General features: G+C 36.7%; 1 protein-coding gene across 5 annotated transcripts in view; it reads right to left on the bottom strand.

The window, feature by feature from the left end:
* Nucleotides 1-15495, bottom strand: part of MEGF10 (multiple EGF like domains 10) — a 174296-nt gene that overhangs the window by 128164 nt on the left and 30637 nt on the right. For all 5 annotated transcript variants that reach the window (XM_037802087.1, XM_037802088.1, XM_037802089.1 and 2 more), the window contains one exon: nucleotides 3120-3252. In XM_037802087.1, coding sequence (XP_037658015.1) covers nucleotides 3120-3252 — 133 coding nt within the window. The remainder of the gene's footprint in view (nucleotides 1-3119; nucleotides 3253-15495) is intronic.

Genomic DNA, 15495 nt, shown 5'->3' with positions numbered 1-15495 from the left:
GTGGCATCAGAAGGAATTTGAGCCCAATTCTGCACTATTTTCAGCATCAAAATGCAAGACTTGGTTTTCTACTTGTTTGTTTAATCTTATCAAGCCCACTGAAAATATATCATCACTGTGATTTTAACCTATTAAGTGTTATCTGGGGAGAAACCACAGCAATATTTAATTTAAGGTCAAAGAAAAGGGGTGGAGAGGGGAGCCATCATCACTTGGACACATTCCAAAGTGGTTAATTACATTTTATTTGCCTAAATTATCTTGTTACTTTAATCAGATATGGTAATAATCATCATTTTTGATCTATGCTCACTAGAGGACTGCTCATTCTATTACTACCACTACTTTGACCTCCTAGCAAGGGGTTAGACAAAGAGTGGTTCTCTTAATTTGTGTTTTCTTTAGAAGTAACCTCAATAGAAGGGCAAGCTTACATTTGCCAAACATGGAAAGGGGGTGGGGGAAGGAACAGATTATTCCTGGAATTATTCATTATCCAAAAGGATGCTCTGCAGAATTCCTTTAATCTCCAACAACCCTAGTGTATTTTAACTGCTTTAATTTTCTTTAATTTCATTTTATGTACAGCTTCTTAGGATCACAGTTCCTGCATTAAAATGAAGCACACTTTTATTTGTACATAAACATTCAGATGAATGGGGGGTGGGGGGGTGCATCTAGAAGGCCCTGATAGAAGTGTTTTAGTTCAGAGCTTCTCAAACTCAAATGTGCAGACAAACCCTCAGGGATACATTAAAATGCAGATTCTGTTCCCGTAGGTCTAGGATGGGGCCAGAGTCTGCATTTCTAACTAGCTCTCAGTTATACTGATGCTACAGCTCTACATTACCGCATCCAGATGATTCCATGACTCTGAAACATTGGATACCAGTGGTTTTTAGTGTAAGGAAAACCTACAATGAGCCCAACTCAAACTTACTTCCAAGAACTGGGTTATTGGAGCTAATCTTCATCTCCCCATTTCAACTCAAACCTATTTCAAGTTTTGAAAATACAGGAAAACCTGTCACCTGCACCTTTATTTGGTCATTTTAATTTGTTTTGCTCCTCCTTTCTCCATTCTTGCCAAAACAATCCCCCTTTCTTTCAACTTTATTCAAAGAATTATTATCTGGCCTTATAACAGGAAATTTATCAATAAGACTGCTGCAGTAGATCCTTCTTTCTAGTAGTCCATAGACAAGCTAGTCAGAAAACAATTCTCCACCATTTCCCTATTTGTCCACACTCAATTCTACTCCCCATTAGTCAGTATTTTAGAGGTTACTCTAATCACTTGTGCAACTGTGGAATTATTAGGTTTAGAAATTAATCTGCCCCAAATGTTAAAAGTTGGTAAATCTGGGTATTTGGGTAGTGAGTTCTCTGTCTTGATTCTGTATTATTTTTGCAATTGTCCTGTAAGTTTGAAATTATATCAGAATTAAAAGTTTTAAAAAAAGAGAAAAATTAATCTTCAGTGTGTGTGTGTGTGTGTGTGTGTGTGCGTGCGCAGTCTGTCTTTTGCTCCATGATGTCCATTTCTGGTCATTTCATTTCCTATCAAAAGGCTGGCTCACTTCTTCAACAATTATTTATTGAACAGATGCCCTATGCAAAGCAATAGGGATTATCAGTGATGAACAAAGCAATGCAAATATGTGTTAGATGTTTGGGAAAATGTTGAGAAAGGAATAAGTACAAAATGTACTTTTGAGTGAGTGCTGGATTAACTAGAGCCTCGGATTCTTTTCTCTTTACAGTCTTTCCCTTAGAGAGTTCACCTGTTCACATCTCATCATACTGAAGACTAGCAAATCTATATCCCCATAAACTTCCAGGCCCATATTTCAAACTGGTTCTATGAATGCAGCATGGCAAAACCATGCAAATCCTCTTTGACCCTCTTAAATATACTCTCTCCCTTTGTTTTCTCATATGTGCAATAAAACTTCCACTCTTTCATGCAGCAGGTTCTAAACTTCAGCCTTCTCTGCCTCCTTCACATCTTACAGTCAATGTACTACCCAAGATCTGTTGATTCTTATTTTACAGTATCTCACATCCTCCAAGAAGTTCAACCACCAATGATCTCTTGCTTTCTAAATCTGATACATCCCCATTCATACATTCATTTATCCATGTTTAGTATTTTAACAAATATTCAATAAGCATTTCCTTGGTGAAACATCACATGGGTGTACTGTGAAGATTGTAAAAATAATACCTAGATTCCTGCCCTTAAATTAGATATAATCTCATTAATACCACAAATATGTAGAAGTTTCTAACAAACTCATATTTCCTCTATAGCTCAAACTTTCATAACGAATGATGAAGGAATTAGACTCTTGTTAGACAGATTGTAATACCGTCAATGGAGATGGGGGGTGGAGGGCAAGTCGTCACCAAAAAATAATGCTGTGAGTGAAGAACTAGGATGTCCTTCAAATAATACAGCTGCTGTATTTGAGAGGTTCTAGGCTTTGGGTATCTTAACAACGGGTGACAAAGGTGATTAGGATGCTTACTCTAGGGTGCTAAGGATGGTGCTTGAGAATGGTAGGAAAGACAGACCAAGAGCTTGATGAAGTTACAGCTATTTGAAAATACATATTGCTCTCTAGTATTCAACACCTTCTATTCATTTGAAACACTTGGATTTTACAATGCTATTTTTGAATAATAATAATTTTTTAGGAATTTAGTCAGAACAGTAGAGCAGAGCAGACTGCATTTAACTGTACTGCAATGTCTTTGTGCTATTTCTGTGTCCCAGAACAGACGATAAGATCCCTGAGGGGAGACATATCATGTTCTTCTTCTGTATTTCCTACTGAAAATTTCCTACAAAACCTTAGGGAGATTATTTTAATTGAGCTATTAATGGTTTCTCTAGATCTTACAACTACACAGGAGTTAGAATCAGATATATCAATTTTTAACATAATATACATATCGTAAGACCAAGATGAGTAATACTGTACAATTTATTAGAACAAATTATTTTTACATAATAGTAATTTCAAAAATTCTAATTTCATATATAAGTGTGCTAGTGATGGTACATAAAGGAACTTATTAGAAATTATTTCTCAGGCTGCTTTCAGAACTCTTACCTTTCCCAATGGCTACACACATTAGGATCTTCAAGATTCAAAGGTGATGCAGTCCCAATCCAGCGGCATAACAATAAACAGATAAAGCCCAGGCACGAGTTCAAAGAAATAACCATTTTTTCTGAAGAATAACCTACAAGGAAAAAAAATCCAAATTAGAGATGCATTAAAATGACCCAAATATAATTCTTTTCAGTACAGCAACAGCCATTCAGAACCAGTTGTTGCTAGCGCTGAAACATGCAAAACAAACCATGTATTTAAACAGAGGGGTCACCAGATTTCACAGTCCAGGAGAGGGATGTATTTCTTATGTTGTGCAGGGAGCCTACAGTTTTGTAAACGACTAAAATGTGCAAATCATCATTAATTGCCGCTACAACAAAAGCCCTTCTCATCCATTCCAGACAACTTTAAAGGAACCCACCAGAACAACTCAGAGCAACATAGGCTTCCAGATTCTCTCACAAGGCATATTTCCCTCTGGAAGGAGAGGGCACACAGAGGAATCTGGCCTCATTTGTCCTAGAGAATAAATGATGAAACAGAAGCTCCATTTTCTCAAAAGAGCAGCACCTCAGGCTCAAACCGAGATTCATTCAATAGTTCATTCAACAGGGCACTGAATGCCTGCTCTGTCCTAGGCACTGTGCAAAAACTGGAGATCAAATAGGGAGCTAATCCCAAACCTGTCCAATAAGATGCCTATAATTTAGTAGTCTTGACATAAATTTCTTAAATTTAGTGCTCCAGTTTCTCTGTTTGCTGAAAAGAAATCTTATAGAGATGTTTAAAAAAATAGATATACAGAACAGTGTAAAGCTGTTTAGAGGCTGGTGTTAGAAAAATTGAAATGGTACTATTGACAGGAATAAAGACCATAATGGAAACACAAATTGCAACATATTCAAAAGCTTGAAAAAGTGTTAGGTAGGCAAAGGAGGTAGAAGAAGATAGGGGGAGAACATACTAGGACCAGGAAACTAAATGTTCAAATATGCGGAGGCGAGAGAGGGCTAGGCACATTTAGGGAGTGCCAATTAATTCATGGTAAGGGAAAAGGGACAGCTGGAGAAAGAAACAGGGGTACATCGTGATTGGTTTTATAAGCCGCAGTAAAAGTACAGGAACTTCATCTGAGGGTAACAGGGAACTAACAGGGTGCACAGCTGACTGCAGCAGATGACATTAGGAAGATCACTCTGGCTGTGAACCAGAGAACAGGTGAGACAGGAGACTGTGCCTAAACTAAGTAAGTAGCATTGGGGTTGGAGGGAATTGCACAAACCTGGAGATGTTTAGAAGGCACAATTGGTAAGACTTGGTGACTGAATGTGAGCAAAAGGGCTCCTGGCTGAGCCCTTTGAATAAACGGTAAGCCCTTCATTAAAAGGACACACAGAAGCAGTAGCACAGAAACAGTAGTTCAGTTTTAGATATGGCAAGTTTGAGGTTCCTGTGAGACAGATATTCAAGTGAAGATGACCACAGGCATTTATTGAACACCTCCTATGTGCAAGGCCTGGTGTGTAACCCTTGTAATGGCATGCACCTGGGACTCACATGCCACCTCTTCCCCTCTGGGAACTTAGCACTAGTAAGATGGAAAAGTTTAGTTGTCAGACTGTCAGACTGTCATCTAATCATTACAAAGATGGACATGAAATTAGAACTAGGGATCTATTTATTAATTAAAAAGAAAATAAGCATTAACCTGCCTGATGGTAAATTAGTGAAACTAGTAACAATGGCCAGATTATATGACCAAAGTAGAGAGCAGGCATTTTGAGAAGTTATACTGACTTCCTACACAATGAGGTTACCATTTTTAGTAATTTGGAACCAAATTTATTGAATAATAACCTCATGGTTTGAAAAGATATGTTTTTCTGAAAACATGCAAACAAATACACAACAGAAGCAAAAAAAATCTAACCTTAGAGAATATTTACCTTTCAAATATAGGAGGAAAAATCAAATGAGGAAGTATTAAATCCTTCAAAATTGTTCAAAAGGACAATCTTAAAATAAAAGTATTTCCAAGTATATTATGACAAGTTTTCTATCTCTGACTAAAAGCAAACATGAAAGAAAAAGTTTGATTTGCAGTAAGGAAAAATTGTCGTGAATTTGGAGGATAATTAAGAGAGTGTATAAGCCACTAAGAGGGATTGTAACATCCTTAAAAAGGGGGCTATTAATCATGACTAAATAATTCCAACATATAAAGCACAAAAGGGTAGACAAACTATCGTTTATAGATTAGTTCAAATTACTCTCATGATGTAGAAATCTGAAGTTCAATACTATATACCTAAAGCTATTCTATTTAACAGGGATGAAGAAAAATAATAATCAAAATAATAAAAACAACAGCTAACATTTTCTGATTGCTGACAGTATGTCAGACAGTGTTGAACCTCTATGTATGTGTGTTATCTATTTAATCTTCACAAGAATTTACCTAAAAAGTAGGTGATTTTATTGTCTCCATTTTATAACTGAAGACATGTAATACAGGCCTAGAATTTTCCTCATCCATCAAAACAAAAGAAAACCTTTAGTCTATTTGGTAGTAACAAATAAGCATAGCAAATGTCTCTCTGCCTCACTGATTTATCTAGGTCAAGATAAGTATTTAGTTTCAATGAAGTGTGAAATATGTATATTAAGTTTCTTTCTTTCCTCAAAGACAAAACTAAGGCTGGTAAACAGTAACCTGCCATCTATTCACAAATGTCCCAAATTGGAAAGCTTATATCCTGAGTCACCATCTCAGACTCAAACCATCATTTACCAATTAGAAACGTTTAGTCTGTAAAGTTAGAAATTGCTGCACACAATAATTCAAATTGCCAAGAAAAAGAAAGGCTGTGTGTTCTCTTTTAATGTAAAATTTTTAACACTGATCTTCCTGTTTCCCTTCTTGCTTTGCTCCTAATAAGTCACACTGTGAAGGTTCTAACCTATTTTCTTCAGAAAAAAACAAAATTTAGTCACCTCCTCATTGCTTTTGAAATTCAGCATACAGAAAAATCATTGAGCCATTGCAGGTGGCATTTGTTGAAGGGAAAATATCAACACATTTAAAATATATATCACTTGATCTCTCATTCCCAGAGCACTTTCCTAATTAAAATTAAAAAGTTAACTAAGTTCCAGAATAATCTACATTAGAGAATAAAATGTAAAAACCAAAAGAATTGCCAGAAGAAGATGCAGGGATAATGTACACTCATAATAAGCTGGTTAAAACTGTATATGAAAATAATTCAAATGTTAAATATGGTGCGTGGGGAAAACAGTTTCACAAATATGCCAGTGGGCTACAAAGAAACATAGAAATGCAATGATTCACCATACTCAGAAACTATATTCAGTCTTTTTGTTTTGTTTTGTCTTGTTTGATAAAGACACTGATATACAATCCAGATAAGAAGTTGATAGGGAAGTGCATATAATCTTCTTATTTTATTTGTTTTCTTCTATGGGTTTTGGTGCATAAACATGGAGACTCTTTTTTCCTTTATGCCTACTCTGAAAGAGGAAAAATTCAACACACTTTTCTTCCTGATTTCTCTCTTTTAAGCTGTGTCATCATGTCTTATACTATAATTTTCCACTTGGAGCTCAAATGAAAACAAAATAGAACTTTTTTAAAAAAATAGCATTATTTCAATTTTAAAAAGGCAACACAGTGGTGATTTGCCTCATTAAAATAACACTTTGAATATATATAAAATTTGGAATTGGGTGTCAGCCCTCTTACACCCCCGCCATTCCCCAGTTGTAGTCTTCAAATAACATTCTTTATGGTTCCATTTAACAAAATTTAAAATGTAAAAAATGAAGAGTTATTTGCATGAACCCCCTAGTGCCAAACTTGATTGCATTCCAGATCATTCACTTAATTATTATGGAAAAAATCAAAACAGAAAATCAGTAGAACTGATTAGCATTGCTAAAGTATTCCTATTAGAAAGAGGAAACACAGCCAGCAAAGTTAACTCTTGCGCCTACACGTTGTAAGACTCCTTTAGGAAAGAAGGCTTTGCTTATTTTACCACGAAAGCCTCAATAAGTAATCAGGCTGAATAAAATCCTTACAATGGAGGAGTTTGGGTTCTGATGCTAGGCAGTAGTTTCTTTATCAGTGTGTTAAGGAGAAATAAATAAGAGGGCATTTGATTTACTAATTTATTTCTGCAACAACAGAGGGATAAATAATTCTAGACAATTGTTTTTGGCTCTAAAATCTATTCCATTCCAGGAATCATTAAGTGTTCACATATAAATAACTCTGGTGCCCTTGACCAGCTTTTGCCCAAGCTCTTTTCCTACCCCTAAAATCCTCCCACTATCCTCTAAATCAAAGCTATTTCTTGATTAGGAACAGCCACATTTCCACATTTTTTCCCCTGGGAATCAAGAAACACCTATTTAACTTGATTACTCTATCATGTTATCTAAAGGAGGTACTAGCTTTTCTTTGCACTACTCAGCTAGAGTCTGCCCAGATGTGGCAGAAGGCAGTGGCTGTGTTTTTCCTGGAGCTTTGCACCTGTGAACAGAGTATCAACGACCCAGCTTCAGGGTATTAAAGCTGTGGAAAGGGTAAAACTTGCTGGTTGCCCTGAGAACAACCTCAGACAGGACTACCATGGAAATACTACTTTGATGAGAAAAGGAATTCTAGAGGCAAAATCATGATTTTTATTTTCACCGTCCAAGGTTAGTTATACCAATAGCCTATTACATTACACAGGCATGATGTGTTAGGGTTCTACAGAAAAACAGAACTGAAAGGATACATGTGTATGTAAATATTATGAGATTTATTATAGGAATTGGTTCACATGACCATGGGGGTTGGCAAGTCCAAATTCCGTAGGGCAGGCTGCAAGTTGGAAACTCCGATGAAAGTTTCAATGAATTCTCTAGGAGAAGCTGGCCGGCTGAAGTTGGGATAGAAATTCTTCTTTCTGACTGCTGAAATCATCAGTTCTAACTTTAAGAACTTCAACTGATGGGATGAACCTTCTCTCATTGCTGAAGGCAACCTCCTTTGTTGACTGTACATCAGCTATAGATGCAAAATGCTGACAAATGATTCAAATCCATGAAATACTCTCACTGACCAGTGATTCCTTGACCAAACAATTAGACTCCTAGCCAAGTTGGCACATGAACTTAACCAACAACACATGGTTATTCATTTTAAGTGATACAAGAGTAATATATGTTTTGGAGAAACCTCATGCCATTTTGCTAACATCAAATACCACAGGAAAGATTTTCTTCTAAATCAAAATAACTCTTGTAATGGCAGTGACACAGCATTCCTTGGAAACTTATAAGAACATAAGTTAACCTAGTATGGCCACCAATATCAATACAAGGGAAAACTGGTCACAGATCCTATTTTATAAACTTATAATGGTTTTATAAACAAGAAAAAAGTCCCTAAACATTATCATGAAGTGTTCAGTAAGGGGTCTAACATTCAGTTGGGCACATCACATCAAGCAAAAACTAGGCAAGCCGCAGGATGCCAGACTGAGGTACCTTGAGATACCTCACAATCTCACATAGAGAATGGCCATGGACAGGACATTTTAATAAGCATGAGGCATGCCATGGTTAAGACTGGAAAAAACTGCTGTGGGAATACAGAAGTAAAGCCTCACCTACTTACCTAGCCAAACTTACCGTCTTTCTCTAAGGGGTATTAGGGGATATTCTGGGGAAGATCCTGGTCACCAGCATGTCACCAACTTTAGGAAGTACTCTACAACATCCCTGTGAATCCATCACCCACAAACATGGAAAAAATCCACAAACAAAACTCATTATAGCTCTAAGAGTGAGGAAATACGGGGACTACAGTGACTTATAAAGCATGGTTTCTGCTCTCAATGTTCAAAATCTACTGGAGAGAAAATTTATAAGTAGAACATGATTATTTATCTAATGGATCCATTTAGCAAATGAATTGTCAGGATTTTAGGAGGAGGGGAAAGTCAATATGAGTTGCAAGGGCTCATGAAAGAGGCCAGACTTAAAAAGAGGCTTTAAAAAGGGAAGGAATTAGAAATCATTGCATGCCTACCTCATGCCTGACACTCACACATGAAATCTCATTGACCTTATGAGAGAGGGTCTCTTATCCTCACATACTGAAATTAAGTCAGACAACTAGAACAGAGCAGCGATTTGAATGACCCTACCTGATGATTACATCTGTGACCTGCCCTCATCGCCACACCTGGAATAAAAGGAAGCCATGGGAGGAGGGGGCAAGGCAAAAAGGAAAGAGTCAGCCAAGTCTTGGAGGTGGAGAGCTAGGAGGTTTTGTAAGGGATGGTGACTAACAAATCTTGATAAAGGGTTTCAAACACCAGGCTAGGAAGTTCAGACAAATTTATCCTTCATGTGGTGGAACACATTTGAAGTCTTTGAGCCGGGGGCATTATTTGAAAAAATAGGTTTTTTGGAGATTAATGCAGAGAAGGTGTACAAAAGCTGATAAAAGAAGCAGATTCTGGAGGCAAAGAAACTGTGTGGTGGCTACTGAACTCAGGTGTGGGGTGGAAGGGCCTGTCCTAGGTGGTTACCTAAAGAATAGGAAGTATGTGAGAAACCAATAAAAGAATCAACTGTCAGGACTCAGTGCCACAGGGTTCTTGGGCAAGGGTGAAATCAGGGATGAAGCTGAGGTTTTGAATATGATGACTGGGAGAAAAAATAAAAATGGTTTAAATCATTCTGAATCCCAGTTATATTTTCTGGATTCTAGTTATATTTTCAGTTATAGTTTTCTGGTCTATTTATCTCCTGCTGGATCTGTATGTTTTTCAGATCTCTTTAATTAGGAAAAAGAAACTTCAAACACTACTTCTCTTTCCAAAATTTGGTGAATAGACTGATATTTTCCTAAACTTCTCAAGATTTTATATACCTTGATAATATTCACACTCATTCTTCTCAACCTAAAGGGTCTTAATTTTCTGGACTCATCCACAAAATAAGTCCTCTTTTCTCTTTTATAAAATTCATTTTTTCTTTTCTTTTTTACAACAACTATAGTTTGGCAACCCTAATCATACCCTGTTACGGTAACTAGCCTCCCTCCAAGATGGACTCCAGTGATCCCTGCTTGTGTTAGTTATCCCCTCCCACACCAAATAGAGTTGGCTTCTGTAACCAAGAGGATATTGCAGAAATGACAGCACATAACTTCCAAACCTAGGTTATAAAAGGCCTTACAGTTTCCATCTTGCTCTCTTGGAACACCCATTCTATGGGAAACTGGGTGCCATGTCATTGGGACACTCGAGCAGCCCTATGGAAAGATCAACAGAGGAACTAAGGCTTTGTGCCAATGGCCATGGGAGTGACCGTCTTGGAAGCAGATCTGCTAGCCCCTGACAAGCCTTCAGATGATGTAGCTCCTGCGGACATACTGACTGCAGTCTCCTAAGAGACCTTAACCCTGAGGCACCCAGCCAAGCTATTCCCAAATTCTTGACTCACAGAAACTGTGAGATAATAAATTGTTTTGGTCCATTTGATTTTGAGGTAATTTGTTACCTAGCAATAGATAACCAAGATGCCTCTGTTTAAGTATGTCTGTATAAAAAATGTTTTACTTCTGAACTCTTTCCCAATAATACCCATCATTTATTTAGTAGCAGTAGCACACAGAAGAAACCAGCTACAATGATTTTCTGAAATCTTTATTCTATATCATAACACCTGGCAAGAGTCCATCAGCTACTAATTACAGTTTGAGTTATTTTTTTCCTAGAGGCATGACCTCATAATGCCTGCGCTTTGAAATACATCTGCTTCTTTTCCATTCAAAGCATCATTATAGATTATCCTGCCATTTATTCTTAACTATTTAGTTTTTGACTATCCAAAAGAATCCACCTATCTCATAATGACTTGGAGAGTTCATCATGTGCTTTGTGCTACAGGTCATTTATAAAATATTAAATGAATGGATTCCAGACTCTTCTCTGAGTTATTTTTTCATCTACAAATGCTTACTTTATTTTTCTGCATTTGACATTATTTTCTATTATCTCTGATTAAGTGGTATATAACAACTTATTTTTTTAACTTTTTATTTTGAAATAATTTCAAATTTACTTGAACGTTACATTGGATTTCACCAAATCACTTCACTAGATCACTCACTAGTTGCTAATATTTTGGCACATTTGCTTCACCAGATCAGTAGTCGTGCAAAACCCTTTACCAGATTGCTAGTTGCTAGTATTTTGGCACATTTGCTTTATCACTTTCTATCTACATATGCATATATGCTATATATATATATATATATTTGAATCACTTGAGACTAATTTGTACACTTCATGCCCCATTACCTCTAAATACTTCAGTATGCATTTCCTAAGAATAAAGATATTCACCTATATAATTCTAGCACAATTCTCAAATTCAGGAAATTTAATATTGATGCAATACTACTGTCTAATCTACAGACCTAATTCAAATTTCATCAATTGCCCTAATAACATAATTATTTTAACAGTCTTTCATATAGAAAGTTTTCAAAGCCTTTGCTGAAGATCAAACATCCGTTCCTTCAATCAGTAAACACTGGTTAAGGCCATCTTTGCCCTCAAAGAGTTTGCAATCTCATATGGGAGTAGCAGCATGTAGATAGTAATGACAAGGCAATGTAAAATGTGATTAGGGTCAGAAAAAAAAAAAAAAAGGATACAAGTTAAGTATGGGATTTCAGAGAGTATTTCCCAGTTGGTGAGTGGAGGATGAGAGATGGCATTTATTGAAGATTCTCCAGAAAAGGAATTAGTTCTTTAAGGCACAGCAAATTCTGCTGGATAGATAGAGCAAAGAAGGTCACCAGCAGAGAAACCAGAAGGAACAAAGGCAGAAAAAGCAACTTCTCAGAAGGCAAATAGGCAAGGTTGTCTGGAGCAGGAAAAGGAAAAGGAAAATGAGTCAAAGAAGAAGTTTAGAGGCAGCACATGAATGACACTGAATATCATGGTTTAAGAATTCACTCAAGGAAAAATATCAAAACACCTCATAAGACCTCAGGAAGTCCAAAAGTGAATGGATTTAGAAAAAATGTACTAGAAAATGCAACTTAATTAACCTGAGAAGAATGAGAGACATTGCTTTCTTCTTTCTTTCTTTTAACCAACAATACTGATTTGAGAGGCTGAAATACTTCAGGCGTGACCAATCTGACACAATATAAGCAGAAAAAATCCAAGAATATCCAATAGAATAAATAACAAAAGAAGACAATTTCCTTTATAAAGGAAAAGTCAAATTATAATAAGAAGAAAGAGCAGATACAATTTTCTCATGATAAAGAGAAAAAGGAACCACATGCAACGGGATTCTTGAATGTCAGCAGAATCTAAGGTCTATCTTTACACATGGTGGGAAAAGGACAGGGACACTGATGGGAAGCATTAGAATTTGCATGATCCCTCTCTCAGAAAGGTCCTTTCCAATGGTCCATGCAGCTTTAGGAGGAAGGTTAAGGACACCCATTCTGTCCCTATAACTGGAATGGCAGAGGGCACATACATGTCACCTGTTCTCCTAGCTCTGGATTATTTCACTAAACTTCAATTACTGAGATGCTCACCCACTTTTAGGGCACAGCTGAGCAATCCGAGTCAGCCCTCCTTTCCTCAGAAGGTCACTGCTTAGGGAAGAAAACCCCATAGGGGAATGAAGATTTATCAGGAAAAGAATTTCTATGGAACCAAGATTATATAAAATTCTTCTATCAACCGAATACATCCAGATTCTAGAATTTGAGGCAAACACACACATAAGCATACAGCCCCAGCATCTGTCTATTTTTGAGGATTCGATAACAGGCCATATGCTTTAGGTTTATAACATGCATTTGCTCCCCAAAGCTTCCAGGGCACTACACATTTCCTGAGATCCATGAAGCTTTTATGCTAAGAAACACTAGAACAGTTGAAAGCCTTTTTGGGGGCCAATCAAAATCCTGTCATTTTATAGATGAGATCATTGAAGTCCCAAGTTGAAATCACTTGACCCTGATCACAGAGCTAATTTGCAAGTAATCCAAAATTAGAACCCAGGACTTAGGTTTCTTAAACCCCAATCAAAACACCTTTCCAGTCATAGTCTTTCTAAAATAATACTTCATCTGTATATTGGTGCAATTGATGCTTCTTGAAAAGCAAATTTATTCCTGGTCACAACTGAAGATCTGAATTAGAAAATACATAAGACATTTCCATATTTATACCATATTTATACTTTATAGATGTTTTAAATGACAAGAGAGATTGGTGACTCAAATGTCATTCTTCCCGGTAGACTCAGCTCTGAACCACTAACCCAGACCAGGATGTGGAGTAACCACAGGTATCCCTCGCAGCAAGCATCACCACAAAAATAGTAGGAGTACTTTGGGCCTTATGGTTTTAAACCCACACAAGCAAAAGCTTTGAAGATTTGAGACAAATGTGAGGAAACTGCTGGGGAAGTATAAGTAGGAGGAAGAATGTAATTATTGAAAGCTGCATTTGGCCAGGACATTCAGGAGAAAATGCTTTGGCAGCCTTCCCTCCCACCTCCACTTCCTCACCAATCGCACATGTATGCAAATATAAAAAGCCACAACCTAAACCCCAACTTTTTGAGACTTAAAATAGAGGCTTGTTTTAGCAGATAAAGTGCCACATGATGAATTAGCAATACCATTTCCTGTGGTATCTAGACAGATCTCCTATTCAAGAAATGACCCCGTCTGATCCTGGATAATAGCTGGAGAACAATCTCATATTGATGGGAAAATTAACAGCCATTCTCCATACTACTTCCTCAATTTACATGATCCATATTTCTCTCTTCTGATTTCCTGGGTCTCCTGATTTGTCCTTCTTTACCAGTTTTATGAAGAGCCAGGATGTGGGGGTAGGAGAGTATAGCAACTGAGGTAAACTCTGTTCTGGCTCATTGCCAAGCTTTGATCACGGACAGGTTACTCACTCTCTCTTTCTGCTTTATTATCCTCTTAGAAAACCACCCAGGAAAGCAGCTTTAATGGCTAAGAAACTTATAATGAGAGCCATAACTTCCCCTTGCCTTTCTCATAAACCTCTAGAATGCCTTAGATTCATCAAATTTTGTGTGAACCTAGCCTTTTGCAGGACCTTGATCTAATACTCTAATTTCACAGATGAGGAAGCTGAGGTCCAGAGAAATTAAACATATGCCCAAAGTCACAAAGCTATTTCCTAAATAGCTTCTCCTTAAGCCAATATTGGGCAAAAATTCAATATTCTGTCAATTTGTCTTGCTCAGAAAGGTGCCCAGAATAAATAAAAATTTAACACTTAAAAATGGATGAAATGGCTAAAGACTTTACTAAGGCAACTTGTGAATATCCCTTTTCATTCCACGGAGAAGGATCTCACAGACATGATCTGTGCATCTAAGAAGCAGAGAAGACATGGGCTTTGTAAAAGTTCTGTTAATAGCCACAATGAAGGAGTTGATGGAAGGTAAACTGATGTCTCCCATTTTCCTTAGTGCAATGAATGCCTTTTGGTTTTCTGCTGCATCCTTGGTACAGCACCTGGCAGACAAGATGGCAACTGAATGAATGAAGGAAGGAAAGAAGGAAGGAAGGAATGAACTTAAAGAACAAAAAGCATAGAGAAGAGTCAAGTATGTGGACTTTGAAAAAAGAATTCAAGAAAAGTAAAATTAGTTTAAAGAAGAGAAGGGTGTAAAACTAGTAAGACTTCTGGAGCAAGATTTGGAATTAATGAACTGGATAAACAAAAATCTATTAAAAAATGTGCATTTCAAGTCACAGGCATCTCAGGAATTGGTAATTTTTATGAACCGTGAGGCAGTTGTCCGCTTCTTACGTAATTTAAAATGCTTGTCTTTTTATTTTTTTAAGGTTCTAGGGGGAAGACTTAGAGTTTGTTTGTTTGAAATTGATATAGATTTACAACTCTTATAGGCTTATTAGTATTTAATTTTTTTCCTAACTCATTCAAAGCCTCTGCTTATTGGCAATGTTAATTTACTTTTCTTTTCTGTTTTTCAGGTTTAAGTCAGTTTTCCAATGGTAAAATTGTTGCAAAAGTTCTCAACTCTTACCTCATGTATTTTTAATCTTTGTACCATCTAGGATGATTTATAACTTTTTTAAACATATCATTTGACAATTTTATGTGTTTTCCAAATTCTTGTAAATTAATTTTCAGCCAATGGTGCCAACAGTACCCACTTAGAATCTTAAAATTTTTGCCATTTTTATATTTCAGCAAAAACATCTATCCAGAAGGAGGATATGGCCCATGTTTTG

This window comes from Choloepus didactylus, chromosome 13 (genome assembly GCF_015220235.1).
Source record: "Choloepus didactylus isolate mChoDid1 chromosome 13, mChoDid1.pri, whole genome shotgun sequence".
Classification (NCBI taxonomy): Eukaryota; Metazoa; Chordata; class Mammalia; order Pilosa; family Megalonychidae; genus Choloepus; species Choloepus didactylus.
This window is presented reverse-complemented; position numbering and strand designations above follow the sequence as displayed.